General features: G+C 43.3%; 1 protein-coding gene across 8 annotated transcripts in view; it reads left to right on the forward strand.

The window, feature by feature from the left end:
* Nucleotides 1–26,687, forward strand: part of LOC110507900 (RNA-binding protein Musashi homolog 2) — a 372,381-nt gene that overhangs the window by 329,505 nt on the left and 16,189 nt on the right. For 7 of the 8 annotated variants that reach the window (XM_021588306.2, XM_021588303.2, XM_021588305.2 and 4 more), the window contains exon 12: nucleotides 15,014–15,211. The exons of the other annotated variant lie outside the window; for it this stretch is intronic. In XM_021588306.2, coding sequence (XP_021443981.2) covers nucleotides 15,014–15,211 — 198 coding nt within the window. The remainder of the gene's footprint in view (nucleotides 1–15,013; nucleotides 15,212–26,687) is intronic. 8 annotated transcript variants of the gene reach the window in all.

The following is a 26,687-nucleotide window of genomic DNA, read 5'->3' on the forward strand; positions in this document are numbered from 1 at the left end:
ATTTGACACATCAAATAGTGTTATTTGACACATCAAAGACCCAAACGGTGTTCCATAGAAATCCTGGTTGAGAGTGACATGACTGAACAAATGAACAACGAAACAGCACTGCAAGTAAGTGACTGAAATAGGTGATTACGTTTTACTGGCAATGGGGACACAGGTAAACGTCAACAAAATAACTGTTTGGCTAGTGTGGTGTGTGTGTGTAACCTTTATTTAACTAGACAAGTCAGTTAAGAACAAATTCTTATTTACAATGACGGCCTGGACGACGCTGGGCGAATTGTGCTTTGCCCTATGGGACTCCCAATCACGGCCGGATGTGATACAGCCTGGATTCGAACCAGGGACTGTGGTGACGCCTTTTGCACTGAGATGCAGTGTCTTAGACCGCTGTGTCAATGTGTGTTTGTTAACTATTTAACTGTACTACAATTAATTTTTTTTATTTTTTTTTTTATTTCACCTTTATTTAACCAGATAGGCTAGTTGAGAACAATTTCTCATTTGCAACTGTGACCTGGCCAAGATAAAGCAAAGCAGTGTGACACAGACAACAACACAGAGTTACACATGGATTAAACAATAAACAAGCCAATGACACAGTAGAAAAAAGAAAGTCTATATACAGTGTGTGCAAAAGGCATGAGGAGGTAGGCAATACATAGGCCATAGAAGTGAAGTTACAATTTAGCAGATTAACACTGGAGTGATAAATGAGCAGATGATGATGTGCAAGTAGAGATACTGGTGTGCAAAAGAGCAGAAAAGTCAATAAAAATGTAAAAAGTATTCTAGTTCGGAACCGTCCAGGGTGGTGATGGGCGTGCGGGTGCGGGCAGTGAACGGTTGAAAAGCATGCATTTGGTTTTTACTAGCGTTTAAGAGCAGTTGAAGGCCACGGAGGGAGAGTTGTATGGCATTGAAGCTCGTTTGGAGGTTAGTTAGCACAGTGTCCAAGGAAGGGCCAGAAGTATACAGAATGGTGTCGTCTGCGTAGAGGTGGTTCAGAATGTTTGAAAGGTCACTAAAATCTGCCACTAAAAGGTTTAATATCGGCTATCAGTATCTGAGTTTTTGGCAAGGAAAATATTGAATATTGGTATCGGCCGAAAATGTAATACCGGTGTATCACTACTGTGTTCTTGTATGTACTGCTCCAAGCTGACATGCTATCCAGGATTCACTTACCGTATCTGCATGGTAGTTGTTGGTCTTTAGTCGTTCTTGATGACAAGCTCAAAAGCTGGTATCTAGGAGGGATCTGGAGCGTTTGAGGCTAAATGTATCCCCCCATTATTATACACAGATGGTTTGGTCATTTCCTCCAGGCAGACTCCTGTGCGATTACGACATTGATGTGATTTGTAACAGCTCAGAGCTGAAGCAGTGTGGCACTCTGGGACATGATTTCTATTCATGTGTCCCAGGCAGCTGACACACTGGTCCAACCAGTGACTGACCTCAGTTCTAAATGCAGCCTAAACATGCCCACTGGATAATTTAGTATTCCCTTGTCATTTGTTGAGGGGACGTGTCTGAAAAGTGAGGTTGAGTCGGAGGAGAATGGAACAAGACGCTAGCGTCTCTTTACCCGTCTTACAGTACTTCCTTCTCTCCCCCTCTGATCATTCCATTCAGGTGATCGCCATCCCTCAATCAGTAACAATAATCTGAAATCTCCTGTCCATTCTGCCTTCTCTCTCCTACAATCTCTATAACATCCCCCCTTCCCACCCCTGATGGACAGCTATGTCAGAATCTCTCCAAAGGAAAACAGACTGTTCACTCAAACTAGGCCACCCCGACTCCCCTACCCAGAGCCCAGAGGGTGTGAAAACGAACCACGTAGCTCTCCAACACCTGTCTCCCGCATGATGAAGATAGATATATGTGTCTGCCCAATTCTACCCGGCTCCTCTACCAGCAGTCATCTACCAGCGGTCCCCTACCAGCAGTCCTCTACCAGCAGTCCTCTACCAGCAGTCCTCTACCAGCAGTCCCCTACCAGCAGTCCTCTACCAGCAGTCCTCTACCAGCAGTCCTCTACCAGCAGTCCCCTACCAGCAGTCCTCTACCAGCAGTCCCCTACCAGCAGTCCCCTACCAGCAGTCCTCTACCAGCAGTCCCCTACCAGCAGTCCCCTACCAGCAGTCCTCTACCAGCAGTCCTCTACCAGCAGTCCCCTACCAACAGTCCTCTACCAGCAGTCCTCTACCAGCAGTCCTCTACCAGCAGTCCTCTACCAGCAGTCCTCTACCAGCAGTCCCCTACCAGCAGTCCTCTACCAGCAGTTCTCTACCAGCAGTCCTCTACCAGCAGTCCTCTACCAGCAGTCCCCTACCAACAGTCCTCTACCAGCAGTCCTCCACCAGCAGTCATCTACCAGCAGTCCCCTACCAGCAGTCCTCTACCAGCAGTCCCCTACCAGCAGTCCCCTACCAGCAGTCCTCTACCAGCAGTCCTCTACCAGCAGTCCTCTACCAGCAGTCATCTACCAGCAGTCCCCTACCAGCAGTCCTCTACCAGCAGTCCCCTACCAGCAGTCATCTACCAGCAGTCCTCTACCAGCAGTCCTCTACCAGCAGTCCCCTACCAGCAGTCCCCTACCAGCAGTCCTCTACCAGCAGTCCCCTACCAGCAGTCCTCTACCAGCAGTCCTCTACCAGCAGTCCTCTACCAGCAGTCCTCTACCGGCAGTCCCCTACCAACAGTTTTCTACCAACAGTCCTCCTTCTTTTCTCATGGTGTTTGTTTGCCTGTGATGCATGAAAGTGTGTGTGTATATGTGTGTGTGTTTGTGTGTGTATGTGGTCTGTGGATGTGAAAGCGTGTTGGATGAAGATATAAGGGCTGCAGCGCTGTGTCTGTGGATGGATGGCAGTACTCCTCTTCCTGTGAACATACAGAATATATCATCTAGTAACTATCATAATTCCAGCCTATCAGAGCACAAAATGAGGACCATTATCTAGCAATTATTTATGAACTGCCATCGCAGGCTGAAAAGAACTTGTCCTTTGTTAATTAGTCACCTATTCGGTTAAGAAATGGTGTTTGAGACGGGGACTGAAAGCCACTCCAGGCATAACAGAAAGAGAGCCTCATCTTTTCAAATGACATAGGTGGAAATGGAGCTAATTGCAGATGCTCTGAAATTCAAAGCTCATTTTGAAGCACATTTGACAAGTGTATTATTCACTTTTTCTGAAGAGATCTGCACTGCTCTGTGCCTATACATGCGTGCACACTTGTGCCTGCCTGAATGGGTTTGTGTGTGTGCAGGTGTGTACTTGCAAGGTCAGTGTGTGTGACTGAATGAGACAGGGTTTTGTTTGAGAAAATAGACACACACACTCTGGGGCCCTCACAAATGGATCCAGTGCCTCTGACAGTGTGGCCTGAGGCAGGTGATTGTGTGAAATGTTATTTCCAAGGTTGGCACCAGTCCTCCAGGCCACTTGTCAACTCTTCCACTATCTTTCTATGGAAGAGCTTTGTACATGTTTTTTCTCACTAACATCAACACAGAAATAGTGTGAATAATGTTGCTGACAGGACAGGTGTTAAGCGTTTCTCTCTCCATTAGGCACAACGTTTAGAAGACAGGCTTGGCAGTAGACCCAGTCATGTTAACGAAAGGGCTTTTCATTCATCATGACACAAAGCGGAAGCACATGCTAGCATTCTCCTTGACATTACCAGCATTTCAAAAGTTTTGAAATCACCCCTTGAAACATGAAATTAAAATCTTGACTGGAGGTGCTCATGTAGATAAATAGACTGGTAAACAGACTTGTGAAGAGGATGATGACAGTGATTTTGATAGACAGTAATGGTGATGACCATGATGGAAGTGGTCAGAATGGACTTCATCCGTCCTCTATACACACGGCATGCTGAGGAGAAGAGAAGAGGAGGAGGGCGATTATAATCATAAATGGTAACGCTCCCTCAAAGATCCACTCCGCTGAGCCTATATAGTCCCCATCCTGTTGCCACGGCAACCCAGAGCCACACACATTTGTTGTGGAGATGAGTAATGGCCCCCCAATTAAGAAGGTGTGTGTTTGGCAGGATGTTGGAGAGAAAGGCCACCTAGTCTTGATCGTTTGTTATTACTATATTATTTTGTAATTCTTGTTTTTAATAGATGATACTGAAATGGGAGACTGTATCATGGTTGTCACACCACAGGGGGTGTTTAGTGACTATAGTGGCATTATGTTACTAAATGTGATGACGTAACTATAGTGTACAATGATTGTTGGCCATCGCTATTGTTTAGGGGTTTTCCTGGCCTCACATTAACATCCACTGAAGGGAAAGCACAGCACAATGATTCCCTGCGGCAACAAATCACCTCTATGTTTCCTAACATCTCATAAAAAGTGCTATTTATTTGTTAATTTGTTGGTTTGTTTCATGTTTGTACCCTTTGATACATGTTGTGGAGCGTTATGTGTAATGGACTAGAGGACTAGATAGAGCCTGTGTTTAGCCTCTGTCATGTCATTATGTGTAATGGACTAGAGGACTAGATAGAGCCTGTGTTTAGCCTCTGTCATGTCATTATGTGTAATGGACTAGAGAACTAGAGGACTAGATAGAGCCTGTGTTTAGCCTCTGTCATGTCATTATGTGTAATGGACTAGAGGACTAGATAGAGCCTGTGTTTAGCCTCTGTCATGTCATTATGTGTAATGGACTAGAGGACTAGATAGAGCCTGTGTTTAGCCTCTGTCATGGCATTATGTGTAATGGACTAGAGGACTAGATAGAGCCTGTGTTTAGCCTCTGTCATGTCATTATGTGTAATGGACTAGAGGACTAGATAGAGCCTGTGTTTAGCCTCTGTCATGTCATTATGTGTAATGGACTAGAGGACTAGATAGAGCCTGTGTTTAGCCTCTGTCATGGCATTATGTGTAATGGACTAGAGGACTAGATAGAGCCTGTGTTTAGCCTCTGTCATGTCATTATGTGTAATGGACTAGAGGACTAGATAGAGCCTGTGTTTAGCCTCTGTCATGTCATTATGTGTAATGGACTAGAGGACTAGATATAGCCTGTGTTTAGCCTCTGTCAAGTTATTATGTGTAATGGACTAGAGAACTAGATAGAGCCTGTGTTTAGCCTCTGTCATGTCATTATGTGTAATGGACTAGAGAACTAGAGGACTAGATAGAGCATGTGTTTAGCCTCTGTCATGTCATTATGTGTAATGGACTAGAGGACTAGATAGAGCCTGTGTTTAGCCTCTGTCATGTCATTATGTGTAATGGACTAGAGGACTAGATAGAGCCTGTGTTTAGCCTCTGTCATGGCATTATGTGTAATGGACTAGAGGACTAGATAGAGCCTGTGTTTAGCCTCTGTCATGTCATTATGTGTAATGGACTAGAGGACTAGATAGAGCCTGTGTTTAGCCTCTGTCATGTCATTATGTGTAATGGACTAGAGGACTAGATATAGCCTGTGTTTAGCCTCTGTCAAGTTATTATGTGTAATGGACTAGAGAACTAGATAGAGCCTGTGTTTAGCCTCTGTCATGTCATTATGTGTAATGGACTAGAGAACTAGAGGACTAGATAGAGCATGTGTTTAGCCTCTGTCATGTCATTATGTGTAATGGACTAGAGGACTAGATATAGCCTGTGTTTAGCCTCTGTCATGTCATTATGTGTAATGGACTAGAGGACTAGATAGAGCCTGTGTTTAGCCTCTGTCATGTCATTATGTGTAATGGACTAGAGAACTAGATAGAGCCTGTGTTTAGCCTCTGTCATGTCATTATGTGTAATGGACTAGAGAACTAGAGGACTAGATAGAGCATGTGTTTAGCCTCTGTCATGTCATTATGTGTAATGGACTAGAGGACTAGATAGAGCCTGTGTTTAGCCTCTGTCATGTCATTATGTGTAATGGACTAGAGAACTAGATAGAGCCTGTGTTTAGCCTCTGTCATGTCATTTTGTATAATGGACTAGAGAACTAGAGGACTAGATAGAGCCTGTGTTTAGCCTCTGTTATGTGTAATGGACTAGAGGACTAGATAGAGCCTGTGTTTAGCCTCTGTCATGTCGTTATGTGTAATGGACTAGAGGACTAGATAGAGCCTGTGTTTAGCCTCTGTCATGTCGTTATGTGTAATGGACTAGAGGACTAGAGAACTAGAGGACTAGATAGAGCCTGTGTTTAGCCTCTGTTATGTCGTTATGTGTAATGGACTAGAGGACTAGATAGAGCCTGTGTTTAGCCTCTGTCATGTCGTTATGTGTAATGGACTAGAGGACTAGATAGAGCCTGTGTTTAGCCTCTGTCATGTCATTATGTGTAATGGACTAGAGGACTAGAGGACTAGATAGAGCCTGTGTTTAGCCTCTGTCATGTCATTATGTGTAATGGACTAGATAGAGCCTGTGTTTAGCCCCTGTTATGTCATCCACCCATTGGCTCTGTAGTGGTGTTCCCAGATGCGTTCTCCGGTGCTCCAGTCAGCCCAGCCTCACCAGGCGTAAGCTCTGCTGCTGGGGACGTGTTGAGGCTGCAGCCAGGGAGGGGCCCTGCAGATGTTCCACACTTCCAACACATTTGTCTGGCCGTACTAGAGACCGGCTGCTGAACACTGTCCATGTTAGGGCGGTGGTTGGGAGTTGACACAACTGTTGTATAGAGTTATTTCTCTCATTTTATGAGGTACTGTAATTAGAAATGCTTTATTTATACACATTTTTAAAATAGATAAGGAGGCATAGATGACAACAACTACCAAATACATAATAATAATAAAAAACAAATACATTCTCCATCAGAATGGACAGATAGACAGACAGAGGACATGCGTCGCTATAGGAACAGCAGAGCCCTGCCATTATTGTCCCAACCTTGATCTCTCCAATGCTGCTGTTCAATTCCTCTACGTTTTTCACTTCCACGCACTCAAAGTTAATAATTTGCATGTACAGAAAGGAGAATTAGCTCAGCACAATAATCAATCAATAATCTGTAGTCTGTAAACGGGAGCTTTTTACCTGCATTTTATTCCACATTTTACATAGATAGTGATATCATGATCTCCCTGAATAATACAAGTCATTTTGCCGTGCTTTGTTAGATGAGACGTTCACGGCACCCGGGACACCGGCAGCCAAGGACTTATTTTCCATGTCAGTGCAAACAAAGCCGCCAGGTGTGTTTGTTGTAAGTGTGTGTGTGTGTGTGCGCACATGCAAGAGTGTTAATGTTGTATTTGTCTCCCTGTCATTCCTGCCAAGTTGTTCTCCCTAGTCTGTATTTAGGGGGATGCTTCTGCTGGCTGGCATCATGGCGGGTGGCCTGTGAGGGGAACAGAGTGTCAAAGGGAAGGGGCCAGGCGGAGGCCTCCTCCTCAGTGGGAACTAATGTGGGTGTTGGTGGCATGGCTCTGTAAAGGTCTTCATTTGTTTGTTGTTAAAGATCTAATTAGGAAGAAGAGAGGAAACAGAACGGGATGGCTAATTAGAGGGGAGCTCAGAAATCACTTTGAACCTCAAGGACACCCGGCTATTAGCGCTCACATAAAACGTTTATTAAAAGCTAAGTGTGTGTGTGTATGTTTTGTTCCCTTCCTTAAATGATTAAAAACGCCTTGCTTGAGTGGGCGTCCCACCTCTTCTGGAGAGATGCGGAGTGGAGAGGGCTGGAGAGGACTTTTTAGACATCTGTCTTCTGTTGTCTCCACAAACATTCACTGCATACCTGTAGGCCGACATTCACTGCATACCTGTAGGCCGACATTCACTGCATACCTGTAGGCCGACATTCACTGCATACCTGTAGGCCGACATTCACTGCATACCTGTAGGCCGACATTCACTGCATACATGCAGAGCGACATTCACTGCATACCTGTAGGCCTTCATTCACTGCATACATGTAGGCCGACATTCACTTTCATACATGTAGGTCAACATTCACTGCATACATGTAGGCCGACATTCACTGCATACCTGTAGGCCTTCATTCACTGCATACATATGTAGGCCGACATTCACTGCATACCTGTAGGCCGACATTCACTGCATACATGTAGACCGACATTCACTGCATACATGTAGACCGACATTCACTGCATACCTGTAGGCCGACATTCACTGCATACATGTAGACCGACATTCACTGCATACCTGTAGGCCTTCATTCACTGCATACATGTAGACCGACATTCACTGCATACATGTAGGCCGACATTCACTGCATACCTGTAGGCCTTCATTCACTGCATACATATGTAGGCCGACATTCACTGCATACCTGTAGGCCGACATTCACTGCATACCTGTAGGCCTTCATTCACTGCATACCTGTAGGCCGACATTTACTGCATACCTGTAGGCCTTCATTCACTGCATACATGTAGGCCGACATTCACTGCATACATGTAGGCTGACATTCACTGCATACCTGTAGGCCGACATTCACTGCATACCTGTAGGCCGACATTCACTGCATACATGTAGACCGACATTCACTGCATACATGTAGACCGACATTCACTGCATACCTGTAGGCCGACATTCACTGCATACATGTAGACCGACATTCACTGCATACCTGTAGGCCGACATTTACTGCATACCTGTAGGCCTTCATTCACTGCATACATGTAGGCCGACATTCACTGCATACATGTAGGCTGACATTCACTGCATACCTGTAGGCCGACATTCACTGCATACCTGTAGGCCGACATTCACTGCATACATGTAGACCGACATTCACTGCATACATGTAGACCGACATTCACTGCATACCTGTAGGCCGACATTCACTGCATACATGTAGACCGACATTCACTGTCATACATGTAGGCCGACATTCACTTTCATACATGTAGGCCGACATTCACTTTCATACATGTAGGTCAACATTCACTTTCATACATGTAGGTCAACATTCACTTTCATACATGTAGGCCGACATTCACTTTCATACATGTAGGTCAACATTCACTGCATACATGTAGGTCAACATTCACTTTCATACATGTAGGCCGACATTCACTTTCATACATGTAGGCCGACATTCACTTTCATACATGTAGGCCGACATTCACTGCATACATGTAGGCTGACATTCACTGCATACATGTAGGTCAACATTCACTTTCATACATGTAGGCCGACATTCACTTTCATACATGTAGGCCGACATTCACTTTCATACATGTAGGCCGACATTCACTTTCATACATGTAGGCCGACATTCACTTTCATACATGTAGGCCGACATTCACTTTCATACATGTAGGCCGACATTCACTTTCATACATGTAGGCCGACATTCACTTTCATACATGTAGGCCGACATTCACTTTCATACATGTAGGCCGACATTCACTTTCATACATGTAGGCCGACATTCACTTTCATACATGTAGGTCAACATTCACTTTCATACATGTAGGCCGACATTCACTTTCATACATGTAGGCCGACATTCACTTTCATACATGTAGGCCGACATTCACTTTCATACATGTAGGCCGACATTCACTTTCATACATGTAGGCCGACATTCACTTTCATACATGTAGGCCGACATTCACTTTCATACATGTAGGCTGACATTCACTGCATACATGTAGGCCGACATTGTAAATAAGAATTTGTTCGTAACTGACTTGCCTAGTTCAATAAAGGTTAAATAAAACTTTCTTTACATGAAGTGAAAGTATGTTTCGTTATTTTGGTCAGTCAGTAGAGTGAATGAGTACATTTGGATTTGAAAAGCAAAGGCTAGACAAGTACCGTAGGCTAAGTACAGTAATGTCAGTGTGCAAAGATAGGTTTTTATCAACACATTATGAGTCAGGAGACCTGTGGTCCATGTCAACACATTGTGTTTAAGCAGCATGGCTATTATAATAAACTGAAACTCATATGAAAACAAATCATAAAAAGCTATTTAGTATTTGCAGTGGCAATTTTAGTATGTAAATCATGGTGGGGCAAAAAAAAATAATGTTTTAGATGCATGCCAAAAAAGCCATTACACAACACTAAACAATACATTAATTGCACTATAACGTTGACAAATGGTGCCCACAAACTATTAGGGCCTACATAAAACTGTCCCATCAGCAGAGTCCCAACAGCAGTCCCAACACCTTACCACTGCTACACCTGGCTGTCAGCGGAGCCTTGTCTGCCAGAAAAACAGTTAATTCAGCCTCATTTACTGCCTTTTTAAAAAACAACGCTGATATGGCTGACTTGCTTAAAGAAATTAGGTTTCTACTGAATTTATGGTGCTTTCAAGACAACTTGTTGTTTTGAACATAGCAAAAGTCATGCTGGATTGACAGCATGGCCAATGTCGAATGTTTATCCTTTTATGATTTGAAAAGAGACCCTTAAACCCAGATTTGGACCACACACCCACTCCACTGAATAGCTGGTTAGTGATTGCTTGGCAATGCTTGCAGTTAGCCACTGGTTCCTTCTAAACCACTCATTGTTGAATTTGTGATTTCCAACTTGTTGTGTAATGTTTATGTCCAATGGCCGATGAGCATCGATACGTTTTATCAGTGGCGTGCCTGGGGCCTGGGCCTTCAGTGAGGTCCTACACAGTCCCAGCCGAATTAATCCACCTCTTATTACCATCATTATGATGCCATGGCTCTAGACACTATACATTTAGACAGAAACGCAGTATAACCAGGCGTTGCGTCACCTTGAAATTGACATTTTTATTCAGAGAATTGCAGGGGAAGAGTACAATACCTTTTCATTGTGCAGCTCCGTTGCCCTGCGCGCTTGTTCGTTGAGCTGTAGATCCACTCGGGTGTCCCCAAAAGTTTTCAAAAGCACCATTGCTTGTAAGTGCCCAGCCGTACTTTGGTGTCTCGTTGCTGCCTTGGTTAGACAACTCAAGTTTGCAAAGCCAGTGTGGCTCTAAACACCAAATCGATCATAGGCATTAATAGGCATTCCCAACAGTACAGTTTGCAGTACTTCTCGGAGCCTGTGAGCCATTGATAGCGCTCGTAGTTGGAACTTTGAAAGTGGCGAACGAACCCCTTTCCCGCCTGTGACAAGCTTTGTAGGCGTCGGCGTCGACCTCTCCTGACAATGTCTAACTTTTCTTGAAAAGTTTGTCTTGAGAATGGCGTTATAATTATATCCTCGACCAAATCGATATCTTCGCCTCCTTCCGCCATTGTGGGTTGAAAAAAGTAGTAAATTAATTTGTTTATCAAATTCAGTTTCCTATTTCTGAGGTTCTGCATAGACCTGCCCCTCAATATTGGTAATCCAATCAAAAGACGTGCACGCACTACGCCTGCTAGCTGGCTCCTGTGTAACACTGGAGCCAGCCAGCTGGCGTACAATGGCCAACTCTAAAGCTGATTGGTTGACACAAAATGTTAATTTACATTCACTTTAAGCTACAAGCGCCCGCACTGTTGATTCTGAAGGCCTGAGGGCAGATTTTAGACCCCTGGCAACACATGATGGCTGAATATGTTTGGATAAAAGATCTAACATAAAGACCAACCCTCCAAATCTCAACCTGTGGCTGGAAGTAGTGCAACCAAGAGGAAAGCTATGAAATGAAGAGTATAACGCTTACCCTGGGGAATAATTTAATACATATTTGTGGGAAAATATATATTTTTTAAAATTATATTCTGATGATGTTTAGGCCAGCAGAGAAGGCCTTGCTGGCCCTGACGGCCCACCACTGCGTTTTATCTATAATCTCTCTTCATAATTTCTCTTCATATGACAAGGACTGAAAAGGATTTGTCAGTAGATTGTCGACTTGATTCATGATGATGACTGCTAGCTTGCTAGCTAAGAAGCTAAGATTTTTAAAGTATGATGCTGACATGATCAGTCCAATCAAAGCTACGGTAGATATAACGTGATTAGACGTCATTTTATCTGTGACCAATGACCTTCTCGGATGGGCACTTCTAATGTTACTGGCAGCATCCAAGGGGCTTGAATTTTCTAGCTCTCCCTGTAGATTTTGCAGTGACGTAGTGTCCCCATTAGTAACAGAACACTGCGCGAATCACGGTGCAACTAGAGAACATTACCAGCCCTTAAGCTCTGTATTTTCCGCTGGCTGCCCCACCACCACCACCACCACAGAAAGCACTGAGCTGGGCTGAAACACCTGCATTTTGGAGCTGCCTTACTCAAGAAAACAAAAAAGAGACCATGCTGCTTTATTTACTCAATAAATGTATTTTTACATTGTTTGCAAACTGATATGTGCCACAAATTAATGCCAAAATAACATGCAAAACCCCCCAAAAAAACAGGTGCTGCTCAAAACAGGCTCTGTCCTATCTGCTCTGAATGACGGGTCGCCACTGACAACACAAATCCACCTGCTCTGAATGACGGGTCGCCAATGACAACACAAATCCACCTGCTCTGAATGACGGGTCGCCACTGACAACACAAATCCACCTTCTCTGAATGACGGGTCGCCACTGACAACACAAATCCACCTGCTCTGAATGACGGGTCGCCAATGACAACACAAATCCACCTGCTCTGAATGACGGGTCGCCACTGACAACACAAATCCACCTGCTCTGAATGACGGGTCGCCAATGACAACACAAATCCACCTGCTCTGAATGACGGGTCGCCACTGACAACACAAATCCACCTGCTCTGAATGACGGGTCGCCACTGACAACACAAATCCACCTGCTCTGAATGACGGGTCGCCACTGACAACACAAATCCACCTGCTCTGAATGACGGGTCGCCAATGACAACACAAATCCACCTGCTCTGAATGACGGGTCGCCACTGACAACACAAATCCACCTGCTCTGAATGACGGGTCGCCAATGACAACACAAATCCACCTGCTCTGAATGACGGGTCGCCACTGACAACACAAATCCACCTGCCCTGAATTACGGGTCGCCACTGACAACACAAATCCACCTGCTCTGAATGACGGGTCGCCACTGACAACACAAATCCACCTGCTCTGAATGACGGGTCGCCACTGATAACACAAATCCACCTGCTCTGAATGACGGGTCGCCACTGACAACACAAATCCACCTGCTCTGAATGACGGGTCGCCACTGACAACACAAATCCACCTGCTCTGAATGACGGGTCGCCAATGACAACATAAATCCACCTGCCCTGAATGACAGGTCGCCACTGACAACACAAATCCACCTGCTCTGAATGACGGGTCGCCACTGACAACACAAACCCACCTGCCCTGAATGACAGGTCGCCACTGACAACACAAATCCACCTGCTCTGAATGACGGGTCGCCACTGACAACACAAATCCACCTGCTCTGAATGACGGGTCGCCACTGACAACACAAATCCACCTGCTCTGAATGACGGGTCGCCACTGACAACACAAATCCACCTGCTCTGAATGACGGGTCGCCACTGACAACACAAATCCACCTGCTCTGAATGACGGGTCGCCAATGACAACATAAATCCACCTGCCCTGAATGACGGGTCGCCACTGACAACACAAATCCACCTGCTCTGAATGACGGGTCGCCACTGACAACACAAATCCACCTGCCCTGAATGACGGGTCGCCACTGACAACACAAATCCACCTGCTCTGAATGACGGGTCGCCACTGACAACACAAATCCACCTGCTCTGAATGACAGGTCGCCACTGACAACACAAATCCACCTGCTCTGAATGACGGGTCGCCACTGATAACACAAATCCACCTGCCCTGTGGATTTGTCCACCTTTGCCATGTTTAGTTGCCAAACAGTCTTGAACGTTGCAGATAAAAATGCTGATGTGATTCCTTATTCTACATAGGCTATTTCTATCTGAACATTCCAAAACGTTGCGTCCTGCTAAACACACCCCTGATGAAAGTGACACAATTTTCCGAAACAAAAGAATATAAAAACTAGCAAATCAGGTCTGAAAACTAACTGAAACTAAACAAACACATAATATTCTTTAAGTACAGTCCATTTACACAGATAATGCAGCTCTCTCTGAGTGTCAACGGAACGGAGCTGTGGGGACATAAGCTTTACAGTTTTATTTTACTAGGCAAGTCAGTTAAGAACAAATTGTTATTTTCAATGACGGCCCAGTGGGTTAACTGCCTGTTCAGGGGCAGAATGACAGATTTGTACCTTGTCAGCTCAGGGGTTTGAACTTGCAACCTTCCAGTTACTAGTCCAACTTCCGGTTACTAGTCCAACGCTCTAACCACTAGGCTACCCTGCCGCCCACTAGGCTACAAATGCCTTGTGTCCTCTCCACCACATCAGTAGTCCAGTACATTGTGGAATCTTGCCTGTGTCAAATCTAAAATGAATGAGGAATTGCTGTTCTAATCATATTGATTTATGAGCAGAAGCCCAAACATGAATAATAGATTTTCCTTCATCATTCTCCCGCTTATTTTAGGAGAATCTCATTTTGGTTATTTTTCACTCTTGAGCTCTTAGTGTGTGTATTTCTCACAGTTATTATGTGTGTGTGTTTTGAAGCGAGCAAGTGAAGATTACATGAACTGACCTGTTGTAAATTCTGCTAAAGATTTTATTTGACCATCATTTTTAGCCTGAGGCCACATCAGCTACACTAGTGTTAGGGAGCAGGGCTGGTGTGTGTGTAATGTAGTGCCCCTGTACCCAGTCTCTCATACCACATTACACACACACACACTGCCAGTGGGGCAGCTGGGGGGTGGTGGGCGGTGGGGGGAAATATCATGGATGTTTGCTGTAGTTTGCCTTCCTCTTTACCACACCACAATTCCATGCAGAAAAACAACAACAACATAGCAATATAATAACAACAAAAAAAGCCATTACATTACTACAGTACTGTGTAAAATGTTTCCAAGATGATGGACATGCGTCCCATCCCATCCCGCCCCTCCCTCCCTCCCTCCCTCCCTCCCTCCCTCCCTCCCTCCCTCCCTCCCTCCCTCCCTCCCTCCCTCCCTATACTATACTCTTATCTCTCAGGGTTCCCAGATTATGGGTTCTATTCCGGGGCCGGGCCCAGTGACCTGCGGGGGCCGCCCTGCTCCTTTGCCGACTTTGGCTCCCTGGGGCCCCATGCTGCTCAGATGCTGCAGCACAGTGAGCATCATGCCACCTCCGCCTGCAACTCCCCTCTCCAGCACCACCTGCAGCACAGCCCGGACCCCTTTAAGAGCCCAGGTGTGTACCCCACTAACGTCTCCTTCAATCCTTCAATTAGTCAATGATGCCATTCAGATTCATGAACTCTAGTTAGGAATTATCAGAAGGCTATTGTGTGTGTGTGTGTGTGTGTGTGTGTGTGTGTGTGTGTGTGTGTGTGTGTGTGTGTGTGTGTGTGTGTGTGTGTGTGTGTGTGTGTGAGAATGAAAGAGTGTAAAAGAGAGAGTGAGAATGTAAAAGAGAGAGAGTGTAAAAGAGAGAGATAGTGAGAGTGTAAAAGAGAGAGTGAGTGAGAGAGAGAGTGAGAATGTGAAAGAGAGAGAGCGAGAGTGTGTAAAAGAGAGAGTGAGAGTGTAAAAGAGAGAGTGAGTGAGAGAGAGTGAGAATGTAGAGTGAGAGTGTGTAAAAGAGAGAGATAGAGTGAGTGTAAAAGAGAGAGTGAGTGAGAGAGAGAGAGTGAGAATGTAAAAGAGAGAGAGTGAGAGTGTAAAAGAGAGAGAGTGAGAGTGTAAAAGAGAGTGAGAGTGTAAAAGAGAGAGTGAGAGTGTAAAAGAGAGAGAGAGAGCGAGAGTGTAAAAGAGAGAGTGAGAATGTAAAAGAGAGCGAGAGTGTGTAAAAGAGAAAGTGAGAGTGTAAAAGAGAGAGTGAGAGTGTAAAAGAGAGAGAGAGAGCGAGAGTGTAAAAGAGAGAGTGAGAGTGTAAAAGAGAGAGAGAGAGCGAGAGTTTAAAAGAGAGAGTGAGAGTGTAAAAGAGAGAGAGAGAGCGAGAGTGTAAAAGAGAGAGTGAGAGTGTAAAAGAGAGAGTGAGAGTGTAAAAGAGAGAGAGAGTGAGAGTGTAAAAGAGAGAGTGAGAAAGAGTGAGAATGTAAAAGAGAGAGTGAGAGTGTGTAAAAGAGAGAGTGAGAAAGAGTGAGAATGTAAAAGAGAGAGAGCAAGAGTGTGTAAAAGAGAGAGTGATAGTGTAAAAGAGGGAGTGAGAGTGTAAAAGAGAGAGCGAGAGCGAGAGTGTAAAAGAGAGAGTGAGAGTGTAAAAGAGAGAGAGAGAGAGAGAGAGTGTAAAAGAGAGAGAGAGAGTGTAAAAGAGAGAGTGTAAAAGAGAAAGAAAGAGAGTGTAAAAGAGAGAGAGAGAGTGTAAAAGAGAGAGAGAGAGTGAGAGTGTAAAAGAGAGAGAGAGAGAGTGTAAAAGAGAGAAAGCGAGTGGGAGTGTAAAAGAGAGAGATATAGTGTGTAAAAGAGAGAGAGAGAGTGTAAAAGAGAGAGTGAGAGTGTAAAAGAGAGAGAGAGAGAGTGTAAAAGAGAGAGTGAGAATGTAAAAGAGAGAGAGCGAGAGTGTGTAAAAGAGAGAGTGAGAGTGTAAAAGAGAGAGAGTGAGAGTGTAAAAGAGAGAGAGTGAGAGTGTAAGAGAGATAGAGAGAGTGTAAAAGAGAGAGAGTGAGAGTGTAAGAGAGATAGAGAGAGTGTAAAAGAGAGAGAGAGAGAGAGAGAGAGTGTAAAAGAAAGAGAGTGGGAGTGTAAAAGAGTGTGAGAGTGTAAAGAGAGAGAGTGAGAATGTGAGAGAGTGAGAGTGTAAAAGAGAGAGAGGGTGTAAAAGAGAGAGAGAGTGAGAGTGTAAAAGAGAGAGAGAGAGTGTAAAAGAAAGAAAGAGAGTGGGAGTGTAAAAGAGTGTGAGAGTGTAAAGAGAGAGAGTGAGAATGTGAGAGAGTGAGAGTGTAAAAGAGAGAGAGGGTGTAAAAGAGAGAGAGAGTGAGAGTGTAAAAGAGAGAGAGAGAGTGTAAAAGAGTTTGAGAGTTTAAAAGAGAGAGAGAGTGTAAAAGAGAGCGAGCGAGAGTGAGAGTTTAAAAGAGAGTGAGAGTGTAAAAGAGAGTGAGAGTGTAAAAGAGAGAGAGAGAGTGTAAAAGACAGAGAGAGAGTGTAAACGAGAGAGAGAGAGTGAGAGTGTAAAAGAGAGAGAGAGAGATAGAGAGTGTGTAAAAGAGCGAGAGAGAGCGAGAGTGTAAAAGAGAGAGAGAGAGAGAGAATTTAGAGAGAGAGAGAGAGAGAGAGATCCAAATTGATCAGCTGCTGAAAAATGAGCTCCTGTATATATTGAGATTTAAATGGTTTTTTAGAGTGAAGTACATCGAAAAAATCAAAAGAAAACTGCAAGACTCAATAGAAGACAATACAAGCAACAAACCAAAAAGACAGGCTTTTGAAAAAGTAACTATTTTTCATAAAATTGTACAGTTATCTTAGCTAGCTGAATTGCTAGCTGAATTGTTTACATGTTGCTAAGCAGTTGCTAGGGACTCTCCTGGAAGAAGCTAGCTAGCTTACAAAGAATAACAAAAAAAAGATTAGTTAACAGAAGAAAGGAAGGCAAAATAAGGACAGAAGAAAAAAGGAAAAGAAAAAGGACAACAAAGTGAAACAGTCCTCTGAAGAAACAAGAGACCATAATACAAGAAACAGCACTTCTATTGCAACATTGTAGCCAACATCACCAGCGTTGCTATGGAAATTGTTTACCCACCAGACATCCAAACAGAGAAAGCTAAGAAAAGTTTCAAAGGTTTGTTGATGGGACAGAACCATGAATGCCTGTTTGCAGATCTTACCAGTTACAAAACAAGAGCAAATTTAATCTTTAATACCAATCGAGGGAACATATGGAAAAAGGTTATTTGCAACCATTTCCCTTTCTCAAAAAAGAGGGGCATCAGCCAAGGATGTCAGATCAGCATTTTTGAAGAAACTGACCAGAGCAACACATATCAAACAGTAAACTTATATAATAATGGAACTGTATTGACACAAGGCAATGATTCAAGCCTCCAGGCTTTTGAGAATAGGTTTGCTACCCTAAAAGCAGACGCTGACATCATCTCAGAAAATGAGGAAAAAGTCAAGGAGGGAGATGGAGAAAAGCAGACCCCAATGGTCTCTGTGACCCAGCAGGAAGCCCTCAATGTCCCTTTACCTACCTCACCTGCAGCAGACAGAGTCAAGGACATGTCAATTTCAATAAGAACACCTGCTATGCAACGTTTCCACAACACCCTCTCTCTAGTCGAAGCAGAGGTCATAGAACTCAGAGAGAACAAGCTTCAAGAGGAGGACACTGTCCAGAAACTCAAAGAAGAGATGAAACAGTTCAGGGAGGAGAGCAGAATGGACAAGCTGAGTCAGACAAATGATGACCTCAGAGACCATCTGAGCACAACAAGAAAGGAGCTCGAACAAAAAGAGAGGTACATTGACACCCTCAACCGGCAGAGAGTCATTGTGTCCTCTGCATCTAGAGAACATGTCCACCAGCTTGGTACAACACAAGCAGAACCTGAGACCAGCATGGCCTCCACTACACAGCCGGATGACACTGCACCAGCCTACCAGTCTGCTCCAGCCCAGGTCAACCTACCAGCCTCTCAGTCTGCTCCAGCCCAGGTCAACCTACCAGCCTCCCAGTCTGCTCCAGCCCAGGTCAGAATACCAGCCTCCCAGTCTGCTCCAGCCCAGGTTAACCTACCAGCCTCCCAGTCTGCTCCAGCCCAGGTCAGAATACCAGCCTCCCAGTCTGCTCCAGCCCAGGTCAGAATACCAGCCTCCCAGTCTGCTCCAGCCCAGGTTAACCTACCAGCCTCCCAGTCTGCTCCAGCCCAGGTCAGAATACCAGCCTCCCAGTCTGCAATCACCCACAACTGCAATCCTAATTGATTCAAATGGGAAGTTCTTAGTCCAGGAAAGATTATTCCCTAGACACCAGGTGTATAAGTTCTGGTGTCCTACAACTGAGAGTGCAATGCAGCTACTCAGTCAGACCAGGATTGACACCCCTGACAACATCATCATCCACACTGGCACAAACGACCTTCATGCCAAAGGTGAAAATGTATCTGGGGCAGTGAGAAGAGTGGCAGAACGGGCACAGGCTATGTTCCCAACAACCAATATAGTTGTGTCCACCCTCCTACCAAGAAAAGACTTCCCAGGAAAGTTGATCGACAAAATAAATCAACAGATCACTGTGGACTGTGCCTCACTGCTCAACGTCAGAACGGCTCACCACCCCACTCTGACATGTCAACACTTATATGATAATATACATCTTGATCAGGACAGTATCAGAACCTTTGCCAAGGACCTAAAAGATGCAACACTTGGCAGGGACCCACACACCCATCACCCCAGCAACAAAGGTCCCCCGCCCCACCTTCTGAAACAACAGTACCTCCACCATCCCGAGGAGAAAAGAGCCAGACATGGCTTATTACAGCACAGCTCTACTAGACCAGGCCCAACACAGCACAGCTCTACTAGACCTGGCCCATCACAACACAGCTCTACTAGACCCGGCCCATCACAACACAGCTCTACTAGACCCAGCCCATCCCAACACAGCTCTACTAGACCTGGCCCATCACAACACAGCTCTACTAGACCTGGCCCATCACAACACAGCTCTACTAGACCCGGCCCATCACAACACAGCTCTACTAGAGCTGGCCCATCACAACACAGCTCTACTAGACCCGGCCCATCACAACACAGCTCTACTAGACCCGGCCCATCACAACACAGCTCTACTAGACCTGTCCCATCACAACACAGCTCTACTAGACCCAGCCCATCACAACACAGCTCTGACCACTACTCCAGGGTCGGTCAGAACACTGCCCTTCAGGGAAGTAGACCACATGATGCAGTCCACACCATGTATCAGTCAGATCGTCAGCCTACATATGCTGAGGTAACCTCTGGCAGAAGACCCCTAGAACAATCAGAGATAGGAGAGGTGCGCCAACTACTGCAACTAATATGCAGACTACTGAGTTAGACAGTCCCTTTAATTCACACATGGGCACGCACACGCACACACACACACACAAACACACAGGGTTGCAGATTGCACATAAAATAAGTACAGTGAAATCTTATTCCATTCTTATTAATTTGTTTACAAATATTCCTAAATGTATTGACACCGGTATTATAATAATTATTATATGTAATGGTGTGTGTGTGTGTGTGTGTGTGTGTGTGTGTGTGTGTGTGTGTGTGTGTGTGTGCGCGTGTGTGTGTGTATGTATGTATGTATGTGTGTATATGTGTATGTGCATGTATGTATGTATATATATGTATATATGTGTATATGTATGTATATATATATGTATATATATATATATATATTGTATGTATGGGTGTGTGTGTGTATGTATGTGTGTATGTGTGTATGTGTATATATATATATATATATATATATATATAGTATTTTTTTTTTTTCGATGTACTTTACTCAAACCAGTGAATATCACTTATTATAAATGAGATCATTAACTATCAGCTCTTGGAATATCCAGGGCCTATACTCTTCACATTTTGGTTATAAAACAACAAATTCAGAATTGATTAAAAACATCAAGGGACAGGACATCATAATCCTACTGGAAACATGGTGTCGTGAAGACATAGATACTCAGTGTCCCTCAGGCTATAGAGAAAGTTTACTACCATCAATCAAACATAAAAATGTTAAACGGGGCCGAGACTCAGGTGGAATCATCATTTGGCATAAGCAGGACTTAGCACTGAATGAAATGAAAAAAGGTACCACTCACATTTGGCTAAAACTTAACAAAGGTACAATCTATTGTGACAATGATGTATACATATGTGCAGCTTATGCAGATTCATCATATTATGATGATCAGTTTTTTGACAATCTCCAGACAGAAATCATAACATTTCAGGCACAGGGTAAAGTGCTTCTTTGTGGAGATTTCAATGCACGAACAGGTTCTGAGCCTGACTACACTGATGCGGGAGGTAACCAACACATATTTGGACACCCCTCCTTGTAACAGTCCTGACCAAATACTGAACAAAAATGGAAAAGAGTTAGTACATCTCTGTCGAGCCTTAGGCCTGTACATGCTTAATAGTAGAATCAGAGGGGACTCTTTAGGTCAGTTTACTTACTGCTCAGCTCTTGGGACAAGTGTAGTCGATTATGCCATCACTGACATTGACCCCTCCTCCATTAGTGCATTCACTGTCAGACCACAGACACCATTGTCAGATCACAGTCAGATCAACGTGTTTCTGAAGAAATTAACCGGCAATATTCATTCAAAAAAACAGCCCAATAAACTTTACAACATAAACCAATCGTTCAGATGGGCTCCAAACAGTGCAGAGGCATTCATTGAAACATTGAACTCAAATGAAATGATGAACTCTATACAGTTTTTCAATAACTCACAGTACCAAAACAATAAAGATGGTGTCAATTCAGCTACCCAAAACATCAACTGCATATTCCAAAAAGCAGCATCGAAAGCAAATTTGAGAAAACCAAAGCAATGCAACATCAGAAGCAAAAATCTAAATGTTTCTGACAAATGGTTTGATAATGAATGTAAAACAATTAGAAAACACCTAAGACAAATGTCAAACAAAAAACATAAGCAGCAAAACAACCCAGAGCTACGATATGAATACTTTGAAACTCTGAAACAGTATAAACAAACACTGAAATGCAAGAAATTGAATTATACCAACAAGACACTTGATGAAATTGAAAACGCAATTGACCAAAATCAGTTTTGGGATATGTGGAACAATTTAAGCACAACAAAGCCACAAGAATTAGCCATACAAGATGTAGGAATTTGGAAAACTTACTTTGATAATCGATACAAAAACATCCCACAAAAAGACTTACAACAGAACCAATTAGAAATTAAAGAAGAATTGAACATCCTGGAATCAGTCATTAAAAACAACCAAAATCCATTAGATTACCCAATAACCCAACAAGAACTAAATGAAAAGCTAAAATCTATTAAATCAAAAAAGGCTTGTGGTGTAGACAACATCAGAAATGAAATGCTGAAAAACAGCACACCTGAGTTGCAAAATGCTGTGCTTAAATTGTTCAACATGGTTTTAACTTCTGGCTGCTTCCCTGATGTCTGGAACCAGGGGCTCATCTCCCCTATCCACAAAAGTAGAGACAAATCAGACCCCAATAATTACAGGGGAATTTGCGTCAACAGTAACTTGGGAAAGATTTTCTGTAGCATTTTGAATTCAAGAATTCAAACCTTTCTTCAAGAAAAAAATGTAATAAGTAAATGTCAAATTGGCTTTCTCCCTAACCATCGCACTACTGACCATATATACACCTTACACACACTAATTAATAAACACGTCCACCAAAAAAAAGAGGGAAAAATCTTTGCTTGCTTTATTGACTTTAAAAAAGCATTTGATTCGATTTGGCACAAAGGGCTATTCTACAAAATTCTACAAAGTGGGCTTGGTGGTAAGGTGTATGACTTAATAAAATGTATGTACACAGAAAACAAGTGTGCAATAAAAATCAAAAACCAAAGAACAGAATTTTTTTCACAATGTCGAGGTGTGAGACAAGGCTGCAATTTGAGTCCAAATCTTTTCAACATTTATATCAATGAATTAGCAGACATGTTGGACCAATCTCCAGCCCCAGGACTCACACTATTTGACACAGAGGTGAAATACCTGCTATATGCTGATGACTTGGTACTTCTATCACCAACCAAAGAAGGTCTTCAACAAAACATGAATATTCTGGAGCAATATTGCCATAATTGGGCCCTGGCAGTAAATTTCCAAAAAACTAAAATCATGATTTTCCAAAAAAAACCCAGATGTCAGAAACACAAATGTAAATTCACCCTGAACAACACCTTAATTGAACACACAAAAAATTACACCTACCTTGGTCTGACCATATCTGCATCGGGAAACTTTAATATGGCAGTGAATGCACTCAAAGAAAAAGCCCGCAGAGCAATGTATGCAATAAAAATGAAATTATTCAAAATCAACATCCCAATTAGAATTTGGACTAAAATATTTGACAGTGTAATCCTACCAATAGCACTTTATGGAAGTGAGGTTTGGGGGCCACTCAATAAACTGGATTTTAAAATGTGGGACAAACATCCAATTGAAGCCCTACATGCAGAATTCTGTCGGAAAATTCTACAAGTCCAGAGAAATACACCAACTAATGCATGTAGGGCAGAATTGGGCCGTTTTCCAGTAATAATGAAAATACAGAAAAGATCATTAAAATTTTGGCTACATCTAAATTCAAGTCCAAATTCGAGTCTGCAATTTAAAGCACTTCAAGCCCAAGAGCTGAGCCCAGAAACGAGCCCTCTCAGTCAGATGGTGTTGGACCTCACCAACCAAGCTGACACCAGCACTGCTTCAAAAGAAAGAATTCCAATAAACAAAATCATGAACCAATCAAAGGAATCATATTTACAATACTGGAAAAACGAAACAAAATCCCAAAGCCGACTAAATTGCTATCTGACCCCAAACAGAGAATATGAATTGGCTGATTATCTCTACTCTGTCAGAGATACGAAGCAGAGACAGATCCTTACCAAGTACAGGCTGAGTGACCACCGATTGGCAATAGAAACCGGCAGACATAAAAAGACATGGCTACCCAAAGAGGAGCGTGTATGTGGTCACTGCATGACAGGGGAGGTAGAGACAGAGATGCACTTTCTCCTTTACTGTGATAAATATTCCTCACAAAGAGATTCATTATTCACAGAAATGACTGCATATATTCCACATTTTTACAAATTGAACCCAGAGGAAAAACTAAGAATACTCATGGGCGAAGGAGCAATGGCTCCTCTTGCAGCCAAATATGTATTTTCCTGCCATAGCCTGAGGGACACTGAATAATAACATCTGCATAGTAAAAGAGAGAGAGAGAGAGAGAGAGTGTGTAAAAGAGAGAGAGAGAGTGAGAGTGTAAAAGAGAGAGAGTGAATGTAAAAGAGAGAGAGTGAGAGTGTAAAAGAGAGAGAGAGTGAGAGTGTAAAAGAGAGAGAGAGAGAGTGTAAATGAGAGAGAGTGAGAGTGTAAAAGAGAGAGAGAGATAGTGTGTAAAATAGAGAAAGATAGCGAGAGTGTAAAAGAGAGAGAGAGAGAGAGAGTGTGTAAAAGAGAGAGAGAGAGTGAGAGTGTAAAAGAGAGAGAGAGTGAGTGTAAAAGAGAGAGAGTGAGAGTGTAAAAGAGAGTGAGAGTGTAAAAGAGAGTGAGAGTGTAAAAGAGAGAGAGAGTGAGAGTGTAAAAGAGAGAGAGAGAGTGAGAGTGTAAAAGAAAGAGAGAGAGTGAGAGTGTAAAAGAGACAGAGAGAGTGAGTGTAAAAGAGAGAGAGTGAGAGTGAGAATGTAAAAGAGAGACAGAGAGAGTGGGAGTTTAAAAGAGAGAGAGGGAGATAGAGAGAGAGAGAGAGAGAGTGTAAAAGAGAGAGAGAGAGAGAGAGTGTAAAAGAGAAAGAGAGAGAGTGTAAAAGAGAGAGCGAGAGTGTAAAAGAGAGCGAGAGTGAGAGAGATAGAGTGTAAAAGAGAGAGAGAGAGTGTAAAAGAGAGAGAGAGAGTGAGAGGGTAAAAGAGAGAGAGAGAGAGTGTAAAAGAGAGAAAGTGAGTGGGAGTGTAAAAGAGAGAAAGATAGTGTGTAAAAGAGAGAGTGGGAGTGTAAAAGAGAGAGAGAGAGTGTAAAAGAGAGAGAGAGAGTGTAAAAGAGAGTGAGAGAGAGAGAGTGTGTAAAAGAGAGAGAGAGAGAGAGAGTGTAAAAGAGAGAGTGTAAAAGAGAAAGAGAGAGAGTGTAAAAGAGAGAGCGAGAGTGTAAAAGAGAGCGAGAGTGAGAGAGAGAGTGTAAAAGAGAGAGAGAGAGTGTAAAAGAGAGAGAGAGAGTGAGAGTGTAAAAGAGAGAGAGAGAGAGTGTAAAAGAGAGAAAGCGAGTGGGAGTGTAAAAGAGAGAGAGATAGTGTGTAAAAGAGAGAGAGAGTGTAAAAGAGAGAGTGAGAGTGTAAAAGAGAGAGAGAGAGAGTGAGAGTGTAAAAGAGAGAGAGAGTGTAAAAGAGAGAGAGAGAGTGTAAAAGAGAGAGAGAGAGTGTAAAAGAGAGAGAGAGAGTAAAATAGAGTGAGAGTGTAAAAGAGAGAGCGAGAGTGTAAAAGAGAGTGAGAGAGAGTGAGAATGTAAAAGAGAGAGAGCGAGAGTGTGTAAAAGAGAGAGTGAGAGTGTAAAAGAGAGAGAGAGTGGGAGTGTAAAAGAGAGAGAGTGGGAGTGTAAGAGAGATAGAGAGAGTGTAAAAGAGAGAGAGAGAGAGTGTAAAAGAGAGAAAGAGAGTGGGAGTGTAAAAGAGTGTGAGAGTGTAAAGAGAGAGTGCGTGAGAGAGAGAGTGAGAATGTGAGAGAGTGAGAGTGTAAAAGAGAGAGAGAGTGAGAGTGTAAAAGAGAGAGAGAGAGAGAGTGTAAACGAGTTTGCGAGTTTAATAGAGAGAGAGTGTAAAAGAGAGAGAGCGAGAGTGAGAGTTTAAAAGAGAGTGAGAGTGTAAAAGAGAGAGAGAGAGTGAGAGTGTAAAAGAGAGAGAGAGAGTGTAAAAGAGAGAGAGGGTGTAAACGAGAGAGAGAGTGAGAGTGTAAAAGAGAGAGAGATAGAGAGTGTGTAAAAGAGAGAGAGAGCGAGAGTGTAAAAGAGAGAGAGAGAGAGAGAGAGAGTGAGAGTGTAAAAGAGAGAGAGTGAATGTAAAAGAGAGAGAGTGAGAGTGTAAAAGAGAGAGAGAGTGAGAGTGTAAAAGAGAGAGAGAGTGAGAGTGTAAAAGAGAGAGAGCGAGAGGGTAAAAGAGAGTGAGAGTGTAAAAGAGAGAGAGAGTGAGAGTGTAAAAGAGAGAGAGAGAGAGTGTAAATGAGAGAGAGAGAGAGTGAGAGTGTAAAAGAGAGAGAGAGATAGTGTGTAAAATAGAGAGAGATAGCGAGAGTGTAAAAGAGAGAGAGAGAGAGAGAGTGTGTAAAAGAGTGAGAGAGAGTGAGTGTAAAAGAGAGAGAGAGAGTGAGAGTGTAAAAGAGTGTGATTGTAAAAAAGAGAGAGAGTGTAAAAGAGAGAGAGTGAGAGTGTAAAAGAGAGAGTGAGAGTGTAAAAGAGAGAGTGAGAGTGTAAAAGAGAGTGTGAGAGAGCGATTTAGCAAGTAAAAGAGAGAGAGAGAGAGAGAGTGTAAAAGAGTGATGAAGAGAGAAAATAAAGGTGTTCATAGAGACAGAGAGGGAAACAATAACCATCAAAGGAATGTGATGCACTGTGTGCTGTAGTGTAACACCCCTGGCAGGATGCCTGCTATGCCCTGCATGCCTCTCATAACACTGATTTTGGAAATAACTTCAGGATATGTTTAGTTTAATATGTATGTATACATGGCTAATGGCTGTCTGTTGACTGACTGAAAGACAGACACTCCATATTTCCCATTTTCAGTTCAGCATACATTACAGTAGTGTCATTGTTAGGACCGGTTTTTGTTTAAGATATAGCGAGGTCAATATCATTTTTCTTCAAATATTGATCTCCATCCCTTGCTTACCCACAATGCATCTTGTTTGTTGGTACAGTGCATTACTTTTTCATATAAGGTGATGAACCATCATTTATATGTTTTTAGA

The sequence above is a fragment of the Oncorhynchus mykiss genome, chromosome 27, assembly GCF_013265735.2.
Source record: "Oncorhynchus mykiss isolate Arlee chromosome 27, USDA_OmykA_1.1, whole genome shotgun sequence".
Classification (NCBI taxonomy): domain Eukaryota; kingdom Metazoa; phylum Chordata; class Actinopteri; order Salmoniformes; family Salmonidae; genus Oncorhynchus; species Oncorhynchus mykiss.